The 18,554-nt window shown below is 53.6% G+C and overlaps 1 protein-coding gene across 5 annotated transcripts; it reads left to right on the forward strand.

Annotated features, from left to right (window-relative positions):
* The first annotated feature begins 847 nt into the window (after positions 1-847).
* Positions 848-18,454, forward strand: SLC60A1 (solute carrier family 60 member 1). 5 transcript variants are annotated; one of them, XR_014847209.1, is made up of 11 exons: positions 848-1,246; positions 6,945-7,143; positions 7,717-7,956; positions 11,486-11,654; positions 12,551-12,666; positions 13,134-13,307; positions 14,848-14,995; positions 15,573-15,643; positions 15,801-15,921; positions 16,832-16,974; positions 17,147-18,454. XR_014847209.1 is itself a non-coding variant. In XM_085044201.1 (10 exons), the coding sequence occupies exons 1-10, from the start codon at positions 1,017-1,019 to the stop codon at positions 17,059-17,061; spliced, it is 1,533 nt and encodes a 510-aa protein (XP_084900327.1). In that variant the 5' UTR covers positions 848-1,016; the 3' UTR covers positions 17,062-17,153. The 5 variants fall into 5 exon arrangements, 3 of the variants coding, with proteins under 3 accessions (XP_084900327.1, XP_084900329.1, XP_084900328.1); XR_014847208.1 differs by lacking the exon at positions 16,832-16,974 and having other exon boundaries at positions 849-1,246; positions 17,169-17,717; positions 17,788-18,454; XM_085044201.1 differs by lacking the exon at positions 16,832-16,974 and having other exon boundaries at positions 16,997-17,153.
* The last annotated feature ends 100 nt before the right edge of the window (positions 18,455-18,554 follow it).

Here is an 18,554-nt window from a genome sequence, read left to right on the forward strand (position 1 = left end):
GGCGGTGCCATTATCAGATGTCCCTCGCTATCACACGGAGTCCCTTCGTCCCCCGCGGGGGTGGAACGGCCGCGATGCTGCCCCGTGGCGAGGATGGCACGGAAGAACAAGGGCTTGGATGCCATCGGGGTTGGCTAAACATTAAGCTGCGGGCAGGTGGGAATGAGCACCTGCAGCCCCGGAGCAGCATTCCTGCGGCACGGGTCACAGGATGGGGCAGTACCCGGAGCCGGCGCTGCGCCATGGCCGAGCTCCATCGATTCCGCTCTGCCTGGAAAGAGTGTTCTAAAAATTGCCAGCCTTCCCCAGCTAAAGTAGGTGAAATATTTATAAACCCATCCTCTAGAGAAGACCTTTTGCGTAAGCATCAACCGCTCCGGCTGTAAAACACGAGCCCTGCCCCCGCCCCGAGGCGGCTGGTGCTGCTGAGCCGGGGAAGGGGCAACTTTAATTGCGTTTGTCTGGCACGGTGGCACCTTTTGGCGGCCGCGGGGGACCGCGGGGAGGGCTGGCAGCAGGGGGAAAAAAAAACCGGATTTCTAGATTTCCTGGCTCGGCTGTGCTCTGTTCCATCGCTCTGCGGCTGTGGTTTAATGCCGGGGGGACGTGGGCCACGGGGAGGGGTGGCTGGACTTTTGGGGGGAGGATGAGACCCCCATGGGGGGGAGTTGGGGGGAAGAGGGGGAAGAGGAGGAGGAGGAGGAGGAGGAGCGGGGGGGACACAGGACACTCCTGGCAGCCCCCGGGGGATGCGGCGGGGGTCCGGCGGGGCGGCTCCGGGGGCGGCGGGGATGGAGAGGGGCCCCGTTCCGCCCGGCCCCGGAGGCGGAGCCAGCGCCCGGCGCGGTGGGATCGGGAGCCACATCCCGCAAAGGAGGAGCGGGGCCGGGCACGGGCACGGGCACGAGAACGGGAACGAGAACGGCAGCGGGGCGGCGGCGGGGCCCGAGCCCAGCGCCGGAGCTCCAGAGCGCGGCCGCCCCGCGCCGCCGCCACCGCCACCGCCACCGCGCAGGATGTGGTGGGACGAGCGGGTGTCGGCGCGGTTCCGGAGGAACCTGCAGCCCACCCTCACCTACTGGAGCGTCTTCTTCAGCTTCGGCCTCTGCATCGCCTTCCTGGGGCCCACGCTGCTGGACCTGCGCTGCCAGACCCAGAGCTCGCTCTCGCAGATCACCTGGGTCTTCTTCTCGCAGCAGTTCTGCCTCCTGCTCGGCAGCTGCCTCGGAGGGGTCTTCAAGAGGACGTAAGAGCCTGGCCAGCTCGGCGCCGCTCCCTCGGGGGGTTCAGCTCCCCGCAGACCCCCCTCCCTCACCCCGGCTCGGGGGCGGGCAGCGCCAGCCGCCTCTCCCCGGGATTCGCCTCCTTCCCTCCCTCCCGCCGGGGTTGCGGGGCTGAGCCGGGATGCTGCGTGGGAAAGCCGTTCCCGAGTGGGAGCGAGGGCTGGGGGCGGCGCGGAGGGTCGGCAGCGCTCTCGGCCCCGGAGGGGAGAGGGGCTGGATCCTCTCGGCAGCCTCTCCTCTCCCGGTGCGCCTCCATCCCCTCGCTTCCCGGAGCTCCGCGAGAGCCTCGGCGTGAAGTTCCAGCCAGAACTTCCCGGGAGGGTGGTTTTTTTTTTTTTTCCTTAACCTCGGTTGTTTATCGGCAAAAAAAAAATATCTGGGGAAGTGTGTTTGAATAACCTCGGCGTCGGAAAGCGTGGCCGCGCTGCGTTCTGCAGGAGTTTGGGCAAACACGTGGTGGGAGGCGAGTGGTCCTCGTGGTGTGGCTGGGGGGGACAGGGACAGGGACAGGGACAGGGCCAGGGGGGTCAGCAGCGACATTGAGGGGCCGCTGAGACACCCGGACGGGGCTTTGCAGCCAGCCTCGTGTCCAGGATGTGTTGCCAATAAATAACCCACGCTGGCTCAAGGCTCAAGATTGCCAGGGAGGCGTTTGGATTTGAGGCTTGGTGACAGCGCTGGGGATCAGCTGATTATTTACACTGTCGCCAGTCCTCGGGGCGGTGATGTAACGTGTCAGCCCCGTGTGTGTGTGTGTGAGAGAGATCCACGCACCCCGAGCGTGTCCGGGATGGAGAGGCGAGAATTCCACAATAATCCTTTAAAAAGCTCCTTTCCAACCGCTTGGGTTGAAATATTGAAATATTTTCGCGTTGGCGGATTGAGGAGAGCTCCGGCTGACGGAGGTGGTGTTGGAGCACCTGTGAATTGTCACCGCGGGACGCTGAGCTGTCCCTGCGCCCCGAGGCTCCCTGGGGCTGATTTTTGGGGCTGTGAAGGGGAGAAGGTGCCAGGTGGGGTGTGGGAAATGGGGTCAGCATGCGGGAATTTCGGCAGCGCTGCCTCAGCAGCCGAGCCTTGCCAGCCCCCGGGCTGCCTCGCATATGTTTGGAGGAGCAGGCGAGGAAAATGCAGAATTGTTTCCTGCTGTCAGCTCCTTCCCCAAGCTCCGGCCCTGCGGGAACGTAAAACCCATTCGGGGTTTTGTGCTGGGAGATTCCTGAACTTTTAGCTGCACTTTGAGGGGGGAAAGAGTGCGTTTGGCGCTGGTTGTGAAGCAGGATGTGTTTGGGATCGTGCAGCAAAGGGGGTTTGTGAGGTGCCTGCGAGCCCTGCTGGGGACTGACAGCCCTGCCAGGCAGGCAGGAGGGAATATTTGGGATATTTGGAGCCTGTGAGTGCGGTGGGGGGATTACTGAGAGCCTTGCAGCCTCCAAACGTGTGGGAATAATAATCGTTCAGGCTCCAGGAGCTCCGGTAGAATCCCTTCCTCGGCGATGGATGGATTGAGCTGTCCTGCCAAGGGCTTATAAATCAAATTACGCCGGCCTCGCTGCCAGGCAGGGAGGAGCGCTGGACAGGTCATCTTTTCCAGTTAGGAGATGGAAAGCTGCTGTGGAGCATCCCGGGAGTCTGGCTGGGTGTAATTCCTGCTGCCTGAGGAGCAGAGCTGCTGCTTGCTTGGGATTAAATTGGTCTGGAGGATGGACTCGGGAGGGACAGGAGTTGTGGGGCAGGAATGGGTGCTGGGACCCAAATCAAGGTTGTTTCTGTCCCCAGAGAAGCTGCTGGGTGCTGTTCCCTGCTCCTGGAGCCCTGGGAGGAGGGGACAGAGTGGTGGCATCAGCACGAGCCACCTCCAGAATTCCCTCCCGTGCGAGATTTCAAGGAAGCAGAAAGTTTGCCCCTGTCGGGATCCCCGAGGGATGGAGGAGTGATGATCTGCTCTGTCCTGGAGCTCTGGGATCGCTGCTGATCCCTTTCCCTGTTTTTTTGGGGGGTTCAGAGGCAGGGCTGGGGGAGCATGGAATGCAGGGTGTGAGGTTTGAGATCTCACCGAGGTTCACTCCAGGCTGCTGCTCTGGGCTGCCACCTCCCCGGGGTTTGCCGGGACGTGGGACGAGCTGTGCCCCAGGAAATGCAGCTTTTCCCGGGGGTTTGTTGGGGTTGGAGGCCTGGCTCAGCCCCTGGGGTGCTGGGGGGCTCCAGGAGCACAGGGAGCCCTGGCAGGAGCTGAGCCCCCCGAGCAGCCCTGAGCTCCTCTAGGCAGCACCCTGAGGACTCTTCCTGCCTGGAATTACCTGGACAAGGTTCCCAGGAATCCCTGATGGGCTGGGAGGACCTGTCAGACCTCAGACACACAGCGTGGAGGTGAAATTTTGGGGAAATCCACCCCTGGCACTGCCAGCTCCAGCGGGGAGCTCTGTGCACCTGCATTTCCCTTTCCTTCCCCATTTTATTGCATTTCAGGCTTGAATTGTGAAGTTCAAGTCCTTCACATGCTGACAGCAGAACCACCAGAGTGCCCCAGATTGGTGTTGGGGTTTTTTTTTTCCTCCAGAACCTCCATTTTTGTGTCCTGCTGAATGTTTGATTTTGCTCCTGGGCTGATCCCACGGGTGTGGGAAGAGCCCTGCAGCTTCCCATCTATCTCCTGAGGTTTCTGGAGCTCTCAGGACTCTTCCCTTGTCACTGCAGCCTTTTGTTGCTGAGAGAGCAGCGCAGAGATTTGAGGCTGAGCTCCCTGGGGAGGCAAATTTCCCCGAGCCTGGTTCTGCTTCCTGCAGGAGACAAGGGGACCTGGAAGCTGCAGTGGGATAATCCAATCCTCCTCCACATCCTCACCTTGTCCCCTCAGGGCTTTGGGGATTTTTAATCATCCCTTTTGCAAGTCTGACTTAGCCTGATTATCATTTTTTTTTCTTCTTGATGTGAGGGACTTGGAAAATGCTCCCTGAGGTGGGGAAAAAAAAAAAAATGTTGCTGGGAGTTGAAGAGATGCTGCTGCAGTGGGAACACCGAGGTGTGGATTCCTAAATCCGTGTGGGGTGGAGAGGGATGGAGCTCTGCCGGCTGGGATTGCAGGATTTACTATGGGATTGTCCATCCTGATCCTACAGAGATCAACCCAAACCTCTCCCGGGCAGCTGGAGGCTTGTGGTGGAGGCAGGATGTGCTCTGAAATGAAGTTTGGGACATCCCAAGGCTCGTTTCCCACCCTGCTGAGGTGGCTGGGTGTCACCCCAGGCTGGTGGCACTCCCAGGGGTGACAGCTGTGTCACTCACTCACGGCTGGAGGCAGGAATTTTCACCCATGGGGGCAAACCGAGGTGACGTTTTTAACGCTAATTAAGGACACGGCATCACCCCCAGTTAGTGTTTCTCTCTGCTAACCAACCTGCTCCCCAGCCAGGCGGGGTGGCTCCGCCGGGGCTGCAGAGGAGGCGTTTTGGGAATGTTTTGGGGAGGTTTTCCCATCTCTCCTGGCCTCGCATGCACCAGCCGCTGGTTCCTCTGCCTCTCTCCCACCCCGAGGGATCTGCCGGGGCTCTCCAGGCCGGGAGCTGCTCCTCTCTCATTTGCCAGGCGCTTTTCCTGCCGTGACTGTGCACATCTCGCCCTGCTCCCTCCTTCCCTCCCTCCCTCCCTCCCTCCTTCCCTCCCTCCCTCCCTCCCTCCCTCCTTCCCTCCCTCCCTCCTTCCCTCCCCCAGAAATCCCACGGCTGTGCTGTCAGAGGACCAGCAGCAGTCACAGCTCTGCAAAATATTGTCTGTTTTTCCTCCATCCTGTGCCGGGCTAGGCACTGGGTGGCTCTGGCACGGCCAGGTTGGTGCCACGGGGCAGCGGGAGAAAGGAGAGGTGCTCCTGGCCTGGTTTTCCAGCGGGAGATGGATGAGGGCAGTGACAAAGCCCAGGGCAGTGACAAAGCCCAGGGCAGTGCTGTGGCCAGGCCGTTCTGGCCGGGCAGGCAGGGCAGCAGGGCTGGCAGCTGGCCTTCCTCCACCCTCCTCCTCCTCCACCCTCCTCCTCCTCCTCCTCCTCCTCAGCGCCTTCTCTGGCCTGGCTGCTGGGTATGGGGCAGGGATGGGGGTTCGCCTTGCTGGTGATGTTCCTGAGCACTGCTTTTGGGGTTTTCCTCACTGGGGATGTCCCTGAGCACTGCCTTTGGGGTTTTCCTCACTGGGGATGTCCCTGAGCAATGCTTTTGGGGTTTTCCTTGCTGGGGATATCCCTGAGCACTGTCTTTGGGGTTTTCCTCTCTAGGGATATCCCTGAGCACTGCATTTAGGGTTCTCCTCGCTAGGGATGTCCCTGAGCTCTGCCTTTTGGGGTTTTCCTTGCTGGGGATGTCCCTGAGCATTTCCTTGGCTGTGATCAGACCCACATCCCCCAATTATTGCTAATTACCGGCTGCCATCCCCCTGGCTGTCCCCCGCGGCTGGGACAGAGCCCTGCCCGTGTCCCTCGCTGTCTGCTGTGCCTTTCCAGCCCCATCTCTGCTCGTTCCAGCGCTTCTCTCTCTGCTCCCTGCTTCCCTCCCTCCTTCCCTCCTTCCTTCCTTCCTTCCTGCCTTCCCTCTTGGCAGCCCCGGAGCCGCGCGGTGCCAGCCCGGGTGCTGTTCCCTGGCTCGGCTGCTGCCAGGGCGGGCAGGGGACACATCCCGGGGGACAGCGAGGGTGGGAGAGCGGCTGGGGATGGCAGCGGTGTCGCACCGCAGCGCGTCCCGCTGGGAGCAGGGATGGCGCGGCCAGAACGGGGACAGGGCACGGGAGGGAGGTGCGGCCACTTGCCTGCCTTCCCTGGAGCGGGACAGCTCAGCCAGGCAGCTCTGGGATTGTCACCAGCTCTGGTGTGACCCAGCCCTGCGGGAGAAACGCCCTGGAGCCGTTTAAAGATCAGGATGTGGCCTCACCTGCACATCCCACATCCCTGTGCACGCCCGGGTAGGCAGGACAGGTTGTTATTCGGGTTTGGAGGAGGGATGGATGGATGGCTGCTCTCCCCCTCAAAAACTGCGTGGGAAATCTGCCTCTCGGAGGAATCACCCTCCGGGCAGGAGTGGCAGGGGTGACACGGGGCTGTGGGGTGGGGGACATCTCCCTGGAGGGGCTGGAGCTGCGATTCCCGGGGCTGGGGACAGGAGCAGGGGTGGCACTGAGCCTGTCCCGGGGCTGGGAACAGGACACAGGGGTGGCACTGAGCCTGTCCCGCAATTCCCCGGGCTATGAACAGGACACAGGGGTGGCACTGAGCCTGTCCCGGGGCTGGGGACAGGAGCAGGGGTGGCACTGAGCCTGTCCCGGGGCTGGGGACAGGACACAGGGGTGGCACTGAGCCTGTCCCGCAATTCCCAGGGCTATGAACAGGACACAGGGGTGGCACTGAGCCTGTCCCGGGGCTGGGGACAGGAGCAGGGGTGGCACTGAGCCTGTCCCGCAATTCCCGGGGCTGGGAACAGGACACAGGGGTGGCACTGAGCCTGTCCCGGGGCTGGGGACAGGACACAGGGGTGGCACTGACCCTGTCCCGGGGCTGGGGACAAGACACAGGGGTGGCACTGAGCCTGTCCTGCAATTCCCCGGGCTGGGGACAGCAGCAGGGATGGCGTGGCTGCTGCTCCCACGGTGACACTGACCCTGTCCCGCCTGTCCCCGCCGCAGGCTGGCGCAGTCCCTGCTCGCCCTGTTCGCCTCCTCGCTGGCCATCTCGCTGGTGTTCGCCATCATCCCGCTGTGCCACAACGTGGTGCTGCTGGCCGTGGTGATGGCCGTGGCCGGGCTGGCCATGGGCTGCATCGACACCATCTCCAACATGCAGCTGGTGAAGATCTACCAGAAGGACTCTGCCATCTTCCTGCAGGTCAGAGCCGGGCCTTCACCTGCCCGGGGATTCTCAGAATCTAAGAATTTACCTTTTTAATGTAAATTAACAGATTCCCAACCTCGTGTTAAGGTCTGTACTCACAGTGATTTGCAGTAAAAATGCAATTGTAACTGTGTCGAAGCTTCAAAAATAGATTGTTGGATATTAGGAAGTTCTTTGCAGAAGGGTTGAATGGGCATTGGGATGGAATGCCCACGGGGTGATGGAGTCAGATTGTTAGATTTTAGGAATTTCTTCCCAGAAAGGGGGATTGGGCACTGGGATGGGCTGCCAGAGGGGATGATGGAGTCAGATTGTCGGATATTAGGAATTTCTTCCCAGAAAGGGGATCAGGCACTGGGATGGAATGCCTAGGCTGATAATGGATTTCCCATCCCTGAAGGTGTTTAAGAAAAGCCTGAATGTGGCTCTCAGCACCATGGTCACAGATTGAACTGGATCACCCCAAAAATCTTTTCCAGCCGGGTTAATTCCATCATTCCAAGCAGGAAGCAGAGGAACGTGAGGCTCTACCACCCTCCTCACCCTCCACCATCTCCCCTCTTGCAGGCTCTGCACTTCTTCGTGGGTTTCGGGGCCCTGCTGAGCCCCCTGATCGCTGACCCCTTCCTGTCAGACACCAACTGCATCCTGGCCAACGGCACTGCCAACGCCTCCAGCAACCTGCCGCACATCCGCAAGTCGCTGCTGCCGCACCACCCCGGCAACCTGTCCCACTACGACCTGCCCATGAAGGGCATGGTGGTGACACGAGTGTCCTACGCCTTCTGGATCATGGCCCTCATCAATGTGAGTGGGATGTGCCGCTGGGAATGGGCTGTGCTGGGGGTTTGTGGGGTGTTTGGGGTCACGGGAAAGGTTTGGGTTTGGCTAAATCTGGTTTTCATCAGGGTTTTTCACTGCTGGATGGGATGGGGTCAGTGCTGGGATTTGTCTGAGCTCTCAGTTGGTGCCTCCAGCACCCCAAACAGGAGCTGGAGCAGCAAATTCCACTCAGATCCAGAGTTTTTTCCTCCGTGCTGAGCAAGGGAGGAGCTGGTGGTGTGGGGATTGGCAGGGATGTTCCCAGGAAAGTGCCCATCACAGAACTGAGAGATGGGAGAGAAGCAATCAGGGCATCTCTGCCTATTTGTTATTTTTCCTGGAGTCACAGCAGATGTAAAAATCCTTCCTTTGAGAGGGAGATGGGGGCCTGGTGTCCCTTTTGGTCACCTGGGGATGCTCCTGAAGTAAAATGGGTGATCCTGCCAGAAGGACCAGCTCCTTCCCTCTGGAATTTAGCTGCCAGAGCCTGAGGACCTGCCGATTCCTTTTCTCCTGTCTGTGAGGATGTTCAGATTCCTCTTCTCCCATCCCTGAGGATGTCCAGATTCCTCTTCTCCCATCCCTTGCCCTCCCACCCCTCCTGGGTGGAGCTGGAGCAGCTTTCCCTGAGCTCTCCCATTTCCCAAATTGCTCAAACATCCCCATTTCCCTCATCCCAGGGCTCTCACCAACCCCAGCTCCCTGTGGGAGGAGATCAGGCAGGAGCTGGGCAGGTGCTGAGTTGAATTTCTGTGCAGTTCCCCAAAAACTCCCCAGCCTGGGAGGAGAGGCAGCTTTAATTTCCTCCAGCTCTGCCTGTGCCGTGGGAAATATGCTTTTAATTACACCAGAGCCGGCGGGTTCGGAGCAAACCCATTTCGTTTGGAAGCAGAGTGTGATGGCTGCTTTGAACCCGGTGATGTGCCTGATTTTGGGGGCACTGATGGGGATTTCCAGCCCCCTCTCTGTGTCCTGGGGATATTTTTGGGGCAGGGTGGCACCACAGGCAGGGTTTGAGATGGGTCTGTGCATCCGGATGCACTCGATTTTATTCCATGATTATGATTAAATAATCAGTTATTCCATGAACTGATTTTATTCCATGTTTAAACCATCCCAACCCACTGGAGATGCTGGGAGCATCTCAGCTCCAAACTGCTGACCCTTTTCACGGTGGAAACAGCAGAGGAAGATGATGGAAATGGGAATTTAAACCTCCAGGGAGGTGGATGGAGCGAGTTAAACTAGAAATGGAAACCAGCAGCGGCAGCTTGGTTCTAAAATGGCCAAATCCCAGATTTCCATCCCAGTTTCTGTGTGGATTCTGACAAGGCACGAGCTGAAGTGATTCATTTCGAGCTCTTGCTTTTGTTTAGAGTAGAAATATCTCAATCTGACTCTGGCACAAGCGCTCTGTGCAGAGCTGACGGTGGAGTTGTGTCGATGTTATTGAAGCAAAATGGGTTTGCTTTGGGAAAATGAAGCAGCTCAGCATAATCAAAACAAAGTGCTTGGAGCACTCCCGGCCAAAATCTTCCATTCAGCTGCAAGAATTTTCGCCTTTTCATCCCGATTTTGGAGCCAAACCCGCGTTTTAAAATTCAGTTCTCCCACAGAACGGAAATTTCATCATCCAGCCCGTTCCAAGGGGCTGGAAAATCAGGGAAATGTTCCTCGGAGAGGGATGTGTTTGTCCGGAAGGTGCTTTCCCTGGGGGAGTGTGGGACTCTCCATTGTGCTTTTCTTGGGATACAATGGCAGGGAAGAATCCTGGATTGCTGGGGGAGAAACTGAAATAGCAGTGGGAGGGAAGGAGGTGGAATATCCCCACGATGCGGCAAGTTGTGGAGTTTGTGATGATGGATAAAAGCTGCACGGGGAGGGAGCAGCCCTGGGAATTTGGGGAGTTGGGTGCAGGGATTTGGGGTCTCTGTTTCAATCTTGTGCAGGGTCCTGGTTGGGGATTTTCAGGTGACTCTTTTCCCCTTGGGGAAGGAAAATCCTGCTGAAAAAAACTCCAGAAAACAGCAAAAATATCCCGGGAAGGAATTCTGGGAGCGAATGTAGCACCAAAATCTGCCTGCCCAGAAGGAAGCGATGGTCAGGGATGGGTTTGGGATCCAGCATGGTGGCCACAACCATGAGTGGGACATCCTAAAAATATCCCAGCCTGGTTAAAAATATCCAAAAAAGGACCTGCTGGGTTTAAGGATGAGAGTGTGGAGAGCAGGGATTCACCCCCAGTGGGACTGGGAATCAGGGAATCCCAAACTTGTCCTGCTCAGGCTCCTCGAGCCTGGGAGTGCCCTGCACTGTTATCTCCCCAGCCAGGCCCTCGGGGAGGTGGAATATTTTTGCCAAATCTGCAATTCAGAAGAATAAAATCTGCTCCTGACCTCCGGAAGGATTAGAACTATCAAGCAAATGCGTTTTTCTTCCATGGGACCGAACTGACTGTTCCTATTCCCATTGTTCCCAGAACAATGCAAGCCTCATAAACGAATTCAGGCGCGAGGGGCGGGGTGTGCTGGGGGGGAATTCTCCATACATTTAAATCACGCTACGAGCCAGCAGAAGGCAGGAAATTCGGAGCTGGAGCTCGCACTTGCTCCCAGACAGGCAGAAAACAAGGGAATGAGCTGTCACTTAGGATTTCCTGGCTTTCTCCCCCGGCTGGTCGCAGTGTAAACACCGCTGGGCTGTGGACGGGAGGGTTTCGTTCGCTTCCCTCCCTTTGCTCGCTGGACAAAAAGAGGGATTCCCAGAGGGTTTGGAGGCACCACGGAGTCGTGGGTGTGTGCTGGGAGTGGGATCACCCATGGGATCATCCATGGGATCACCCATGGGATCTCCAGGGGGTCCTGCTGCCCCATGGATGCAGTGGGTAGGAAGGAGAACAGTGCTGGTGGGATTGTGGAGCATCCCTGGGAGCACAGATGTCTCCAAGGTGGTGACAGCCGTGGTTGGACCCTCTCTGCTGTGCCAAGGGGCTGCTGGAGGTGTCTGGGCTGCAGCAGAGGTGGCTCTGTTGGCCTGGGAACCGCAGGGACTCTCAGGAGGTGCTGAGCAACCCCTGCTAATGGCCGGGGATGGGGCTGGGAGAAGCTCCTGCTGCCCTCCTGGAGAATTCCAGCCGCAGTTCCAGCTGCTCTGCTCCCCACAGGCAGCAGCTGATTTGGGGTTTTATTCCTCGGGCAGGAGTGGCTGAGGGTTGGACACTGAATGTGTGGGGTTTTGGGATGGTGTTTTGAGGTTTGTCCCAGGGTCCCTGTCCCCAGTTCCAGGTTCATACTGGAACCTGGGGATGCCCTAGCAGATCAGGAGCCTTTTCTCCCAATTTCCTCCCTTTTTTCACTGCTCTCTATCTCCCAACTCTCCCACTCCTCATCCCATCACCTCTCCTTGCCCCTGGATTTCCCCTCAGTCCCCTCCTCTGCAGGAGCCAAGCACAGCCCCCCAAAAAGCCGATTTTTGGGAGGCTCAGGCTCTCACCCACCCCTCTCTCCCCTGCCAGCTGCCCGTGCCCATCGCTGTGTTCTTCCTGCTCTACAAGGAGCGCATGGTGCCCTGCTTCAACGGCAGCAGCCACCCGCTGCTGTCAGCCGACGAGCTGGCCCTGGAGACACGGCCTGGGGACAAGGACGAGCTCCCTGCGACAGGACAGAGACCCCACACGGCTGCAGGTGAGCTGGACGTGCCTCTCGGGTGGATTTGGGGGAGAAAAAGGTGTATTTGGGGGTGTCTGGGTGTGAGGAAAGGTCTGGTGTTGTTGTGTGAGGAGGGAGCTTTGCAAAGTGTGCCCAGGGATCTAATCCAGGAGTACAAATAATCCATTTGGTGCCCAATTGCCAGCAAATTAGATGGAATGTTGAGCAGAGATTGGTATCTTAACCCTGATGAGGTCTCCAGGCCATGTTTCTCCATTCCATGTTCCTCCAAGCCAATCCTGGCTCCCAAATCCTTTAAAGATTGGGAGATTAAGGATTGCCCCTTTAAGGATTGGGAGATTAAGGATTGCCCCTTTAAGGATTGGGAGATTAAGGATTGCCCCTTTAAGGATTGGGAGATTAAGGATTGCCCCTTTAAGGATTGGGAGTTTAAGGATTGCCCCTTTAAGGACTGGGAGATTAAGGATTGCCCCTTCCTTTCCTCCTGATTTTGGGTCAGGTTTCTCACCAATTATTCAGTTTAAAAGTACTGCAGACACTGATTTTTATAGGAAAGGAATAATGAATAAATTTCCCCCCCTTGTTTGAGGGGAAAAGTGAAATCCAGCAATAGTTTGCCCTCGAGCTCGTGGCTGCAGCCTGTCTTGGGGACAATGGGGACATTGTTCTCTCTGCCCAGGACAGACGTGTCAGAGTCAATTCTTTGGGTAAACAGTGAATCTCGGGAGTAAATATGGTTTAGGGCTATGGCAAGTGTTCCGTGTTATTCCTGGAGAGATGGCTTCGCCTCTGGGCGACAAAAGGGAATTTTAGGGAATTCCTGGAGCTGAGGGGGAGCTGGGATGGGGTGAGGTGCTGGTGGGAAGGCTGAGGGGATGCTCTGAATTTCCTTTGCCTTTTTTCCCCCCCAGGCCATGAGGATTTGCTCAGCTGCTGCCAAAGCAAAAACTTCCGCGGGGCTTCCTTCACCTATTTCGCCGTGCACATCACCGGGGCTCTGGTGCTCTTCATGACTGATGGCATCGTGGTGAGTGCAGCTGGCCAAACCTCCGGATTTTTTACTTCCAAACCCCTGTGACATTCTCAGACCACCTGCAGTGGCTCAGGGGTTGATGATGAGCAGGGATATACAGCAATGGGACTGTGCCAGGCTGTCCTTTTCCAAGGATAATCCACACAGGAATGGGAATGTCCCAGGCCTTCCTCCAAGGATAATCCACCCAGGACCCTAAATGTGGAGTTTGGAGAGTGTGGAACCCCAAAAGGCCAAGGCAGCCCCTCGGGGAGGGAGAATCTCTGCCAACAGAGCTTTTCCCCTGGATTTTCTGCCAAACTTTGCCCTTTTGGGAGAGATTAAACCCCACCTTGTGCTGCTGGTGGGAGCTGCAAACCCTTTGGGAACAGATTCCACCACGAACGGGCTTTCCCATGAAAAACTGAGGGACAAAAGAGCCTGGAGTCCCCCAGGGGTGTGACAGGATGATTTTCCTGCAGGGAGAATACTCGGGCTTCGTGTACAGCTACGCCGTGGAGGAGCCGCTGGCCGTGGTGCACAAGGTGGCTGGCTACCTGCCCAGCCTCTTCTGGGGCTTCATCACCCTGGGCAGGCTCATCTCCATCCCCGTGTCCTACAGGATGAAGCCAGCCACCATGGTCTTCATCAACGTGGTGAGGATGGGGTGAATTATCCCTGGAATTCCTGGAATCCTGGAATCTGTGTGGGTTGGTTTGGAGCTGCTCTGCTCACACCTGGACAGGGCAGCCCTTTGGAAATTCCAGATTTAAAGCTGGATTGCACAGCCTGCTCCTCCTCACTCGATCTGCTGGGAGAGAGTTGGGAAAACACCAGGAAAGTCAGCAGGAAAAAAAGTGCTAATTTTATTCACTTCACGCCGTGGCTTCTCCAACACCCACGGGGAAATTTAATTCCTGTGGGAATGGGAAAGGGATGGCAGAGCATCCCATAAATTGCCTGCTTGGGCTGCAGCAGCTGGCAAGGGTTGCTGAAGTTAATAAAATACATAAAATACTTAAAACACATAAAATACATAAAATATGTAAAATAAATGTGTTAAATAAATGAATTAAAAATCCAAAATTATAAATTCACCTGGGGAAAGGTGTGAGGAAGATCCCTCTAAGGACACAGCAGACAACAGGGAAGGGGATGATCCCATTCCCACTGCTTACAAAGAAGAGGAAAACAGTGAGCAGGCAGTCCAATTCCTGTTTATTTGAACCAGAATTGATTTTGGTGGCTATATTTTGGTAATACAACAAATGGCACGCATCTAACAGGGTGGGGAGGAGATTTTGGGATGTTCTGAGTACAAACCCACCAGTCTGACGCTGACCCCAGCAGCTCTTGGGGTCACTGCAGCATCGCCACAGCAAATTTCAGCTCAAATTCTGCATCTTTAGCATCCAAATTTCTCCTGAGCATTGCAATCAGAGCCCAACCGACTCAAACAGCACCAGCTGGAATATCAGAGCTCCCTCTGCTGACTCTGCCCTGGATCACTGGGCATTTCCCAGAATTTTTGGGTTTCCTGTGCAAAGCCAGAAGTGAGGGAAAGTTGATTTAAATGTTCAGTTTAAAGCTGATTGCCGAGCAGTTATTGAGAATTAATTCTTGAATTATGGAGAGTGGCTTCAGTCTCACTCTGCATCTTAAAGAATTATTACTGATTAAGATGTGTAAATATTATGGAAGTTGTACTCTTGTATTTAAGTGATTTTTCCAGATAAAATTTTAAGCTTCTATATAATGAAGCTGAGACTTTTAACTATATTACATGCAATCTATATTTATTATATTTTAATCATATTTATAATATTATATATTATCTATAATACAGATTATATATAGTATATATTATAATATATACACTATATATATAATTAATAATATATATAAAAATAAAATATAATAAATGATAAATAAAATTAAAAATAAATAAATAGAAATAAAAATAAATAATAAAGACAGAGGGATCTTCTTTGGCCATTTACTTCAGCTTCTCAAAGACTGATTTTGTTTTATTTTTCAGTATATTTTTTCCAGCATATTCCCTATTAAAAATAAACATATTCCCTATTAATAAATATATTTTCTCTCCCAGACCATTCCCTACTAAAAATAACCTCCAGAACCTGTTGCACTCAGCGTTTTTCTGACTGATTTTTCTGTCTGTGCTGCTGCTCACAGGTCGGGGTCCTCATCACCTTCCTCCTCCTCCTGATTTTCTCCTCCAGCGTGGTTTTCCTGTTCGTGGGGACAGCGTCCCTGGGGCTGTTCCTCAGCAGCACCTTCCCCAGCATGCTGGCATACACTGAGGACATCCTGCAGTACAAAGGTGAGCTGGGATTTGGGAAAAATTGAGATTTTTGGACCTCATGCTCCTTTTCAGCTCCTTTCCTCCTCGCTCAGGAGGCCTGGAAGTCAAGATTTGCTGCAGGAGATGGATTTATTGCAGCTCAGAGTCAGAAAATTGTTGAATTCTCTGCTTCACTGGTGGATAACAACCCCAGGCAGGGATCCAGCTTTGGTTCCTGGTTTAGGGATCTCAGAGTGGCAGGAACTCTGCTTTGGAGGGAGATGGTTCTGGAAACATCACCAGATTATCAGAAAAACCCAGAGCCTGGCCAGCTCCTCCAGGAGGTCTCTGCCAGCCTCTGTCTGGGGGCAGTGAGACAGAAAAATAAAAACCTTCCCAGCAAGATGCACAATCACAGCGCAGACAGGAGACAGGAGATTGATTTTTTGGCTTAAACTTTCACCTTTCTGCACTACTGCAGCTCGGCAGAGGCATTTTGAACATTAAATGGGAACATGCATTGAGTGTTTGTGACTTTTCTGTGGTGAGATCCATGGAAAAGCTTTCAAGGGGTGGCCCTGGTGGCTGTGTCACCTCCTGCCCTGTTTCCCCGCAGGCTGTGCCACCACCGTGCTGGTGACAGGAGCTGGCATCGGGGAGATGGTGCTGCAGCTGCTGGTGGGCTCGGTGAGTAGCCAAAAAGTAGCCAAATCCAAAATAAATTTGGAATTTAGCAGTCAAACCCTCAGTCCCATCAGCTGAGCCCTGAACAAAACTCTCCCTGAATACCCACGAGGAATCTGAGCGATGTCTGCTCTCTTTTATTTTAATTTTCCCACTGCAGATCATCCACGATCGGGGCAGCTACAGTTTCCTGGTCTGCGGGATGATTTTTGGGTGCTTGGCCTTCACCTTCTACGCCCTGCTGGTGTTTTTCCACAGGATGTACCCCAAACCCTCCCCAGGTAAGAGAGAGATTTTTTTTTGCCAGTCCCACTCTGCCCCTTTCGCACGAGGTGCTCACAAAAACAACCAGCAGCACCATCCCAACCCCAGCAAAATGCAAGGAAATGTTTATTTCCCTGCTGCTTCCTCTCTCCCTTTCCTGCTTTGTCTTGCCCACAAAGCCTTGGCAGGCAGAGCAAAGGGTTTGCTTTCTTTTCTGCTGGAGAAGCAAGGGAAAAAAGCAGGGATGGTGTGGGAATCACAGGCAGAGGCTGCCTGAGCTGCCCTGGGCTGAAATCCAGGCGATCAGCAGGGCTGCCATCCAGCGGATCTCCAAAAAAGCCTCACTGATAGAGGATTTTTAAATTATCACCTCAGCCTGGAGCTGCTGGTTGTTTTTGTGAGCAAAAGGAGCAGAGTGGGGCTGGCAAAAAACGCCCAGAGTACAGGAATGGGGGATTTGGGATGTTATTTGTGGATTTGATATAGAGAACCTTTCTTTTTCTTCTTTTTTGTTTAGTTTAATTGTCCTTTTGGTGGTTTTTTTTTTGTTGTTGTAAGTGAAAATTATATGTTGACTGTGGATTTGAATGATTATTCTTAAATAATCATAAATTATCATGAATAATTGAGGTCACACCTCAATTCCTGGGTCCAGTTTTGGGTCTCTCCATCCAGGGAGGACATTTTGGGGTTGGAGTGAATCCAATTTGATATAGGGAACCTTTTTTTTGTGGGTGGGTGATAGAATTTCCCCCTCAGCACTCCTGAGGGGAACACCTCAGGCTCAACCCCTTTAACCTCAATTAAACCATCCAGCCATCTGAAATACTGAACTTAATCTCGATTAAACCCAATGAAACACTGATTTTAATCTCAATTAAACCTTTAATCTCAATCAAACCAGGTGAAATATTGCTTTATTTTCAGAGCTGGATGAGGCCTCCCCTGACAAGGCCACAGGGCAATACCAGTGCTGAGGGAAGGCCGAGCTCTTAATCTCAATTAAACCCAACGAAACACTAATTTTAATCCAAATTAAACCTTTAATCTCAACCAAACCACCCATTCAGGTGAAATATTATTTATTTTCAGAGCTGGACAAGGCCTCCCCTGACAAGGCCACAACTGCTGAGGCCACAGGACAATACCAGCGCTGAGGGAAGGCCGAGCTCTTAATCTCAATTAAACCCACCAAAATACTGACTTTAACCTCAATTAAACCTTTAATCTCAATCAAACCAGGTGAAATATTATTTATTTTCAGAGCTGGACGAGGCCTCCCCCGACAAGGCCACAGTTCCCACAGAGCAATACCAGCGCTGAGGGAAGGCCGAGCTCTGCACCAGCAATAAATCCAATAAATTCAGCATCACCCCCAGGATGATTTCACTTTTATGGAACTAAATCAAGCGAGTTCTCCACAATCAAAAGCACAGTAGGTGGGGTAAGTGGGAATCAAGGGAACGGAGCCAAAACACGGAGGTGACAGCGCCGAACGGAGTGGAAGCGCCAGCCTGACCCTGGGACTGAAAAAGGGACTTTTGCACAGCAGTTCCTCCTGAAAATGGACTTTTTTGATCTGTTCAGGACGGAGGGTGGGGAGGAAAAGCTGCTCTCTGCTCCTCAGCCACGGCTGAATGCAACCTGGCCTGCTCACCGCTTGAACAGATTGGATTTTCGGCCTGTGGCGCACAGGAGCCCCTTGGATTTAGAGCACAAGTCTGGGGTTGAATTCGGTTTTTGTGCAGAAAATACTGGGTTTGAATTCATTTTTGTGCAGCACAATATTGGGTTTTAATTAATTTTTTTTTGTGTGGCACAATTCTGGGTTTGAATGCATTTTTGTGCAGCACAATATTGGGTTTTAATTCATTTTTGTGCAGCGCAATATTGGGTTTTAATTCACTTTTGTGCAGCACAATTCTGGGTTTGAATTCGTTTTTCTGCAGCACAATTCTGGATTTTAATTCATTTTTTTGTGCAGCACAGTTCTGGGTTTGAATGCATTTTGTGCAGCACACTATTGGGTTTTAATTCATTTTTTGTGTAGCAAAATACTGGGTTTTAATTAAATTTTTGTGCAGCACAATATTGGGTATTTTTTCCCTTCTATTTCTGGATTTTTTTCCTTTTTTTAAATTTTTTTTTCAAATCCAGAATGAGCCATGCTGGTTTATTTCGCTTTAACTCACTCCTCGAGCTGCTCCAGCTGGGACGTCTTTATTTTTTTTTTCGGGATGGTTTTATTTCCAGGCAAAAGGGATTTTTTGGGAGCCAGGCTCCAGCTGCTTCACCTGTGCAATATCCTCCTCCAGGTGCCTTGTGTAAGGTACTCCCAGCACAGCCCACGCATGGCCTCTCCCAGCCCCCAGGGAAGGACTGGAATTTTGGGGAATGTAAAAAATAAAAAATAAAAAATTAAAAATAAAAAAAAGCTCCTCCTGCCTGGAGCGGCTGGAGATGGAACTCCTTGCTTTAACTGCTGTATGTGATGTACATATGTAGGTGTGTATATAAAGCAGTGTTTAATTAAAGGTGATTGATTGCTAATTGCTCGCTGCCTGGACTCTGATGACTCCAACACCTCCATTTCCCAGATTCAGCCTGAGTTTAACAGATTTTAATTAATTTTTTTTTTAAATAATGGCAT

Source organism: Lichenostomus cassidix, unplaced genomic scaffold, assembly GCF_008360975.1.
Source record: "Lichenostomus cassidix isolate B80296 unplaced genomic scaffold, HeHo_3.0 unassigened_scaffold_chr26, whole genome shotgun sequence".
In the NCBI taxonomy this organism is placed as follows: domain Eukaryota; kingdom Metazoa; phylum Chordata; class Aves; order Passeriformes; family Meliphagidae; genus Lichenostomus; species Lichenostomus cassidix.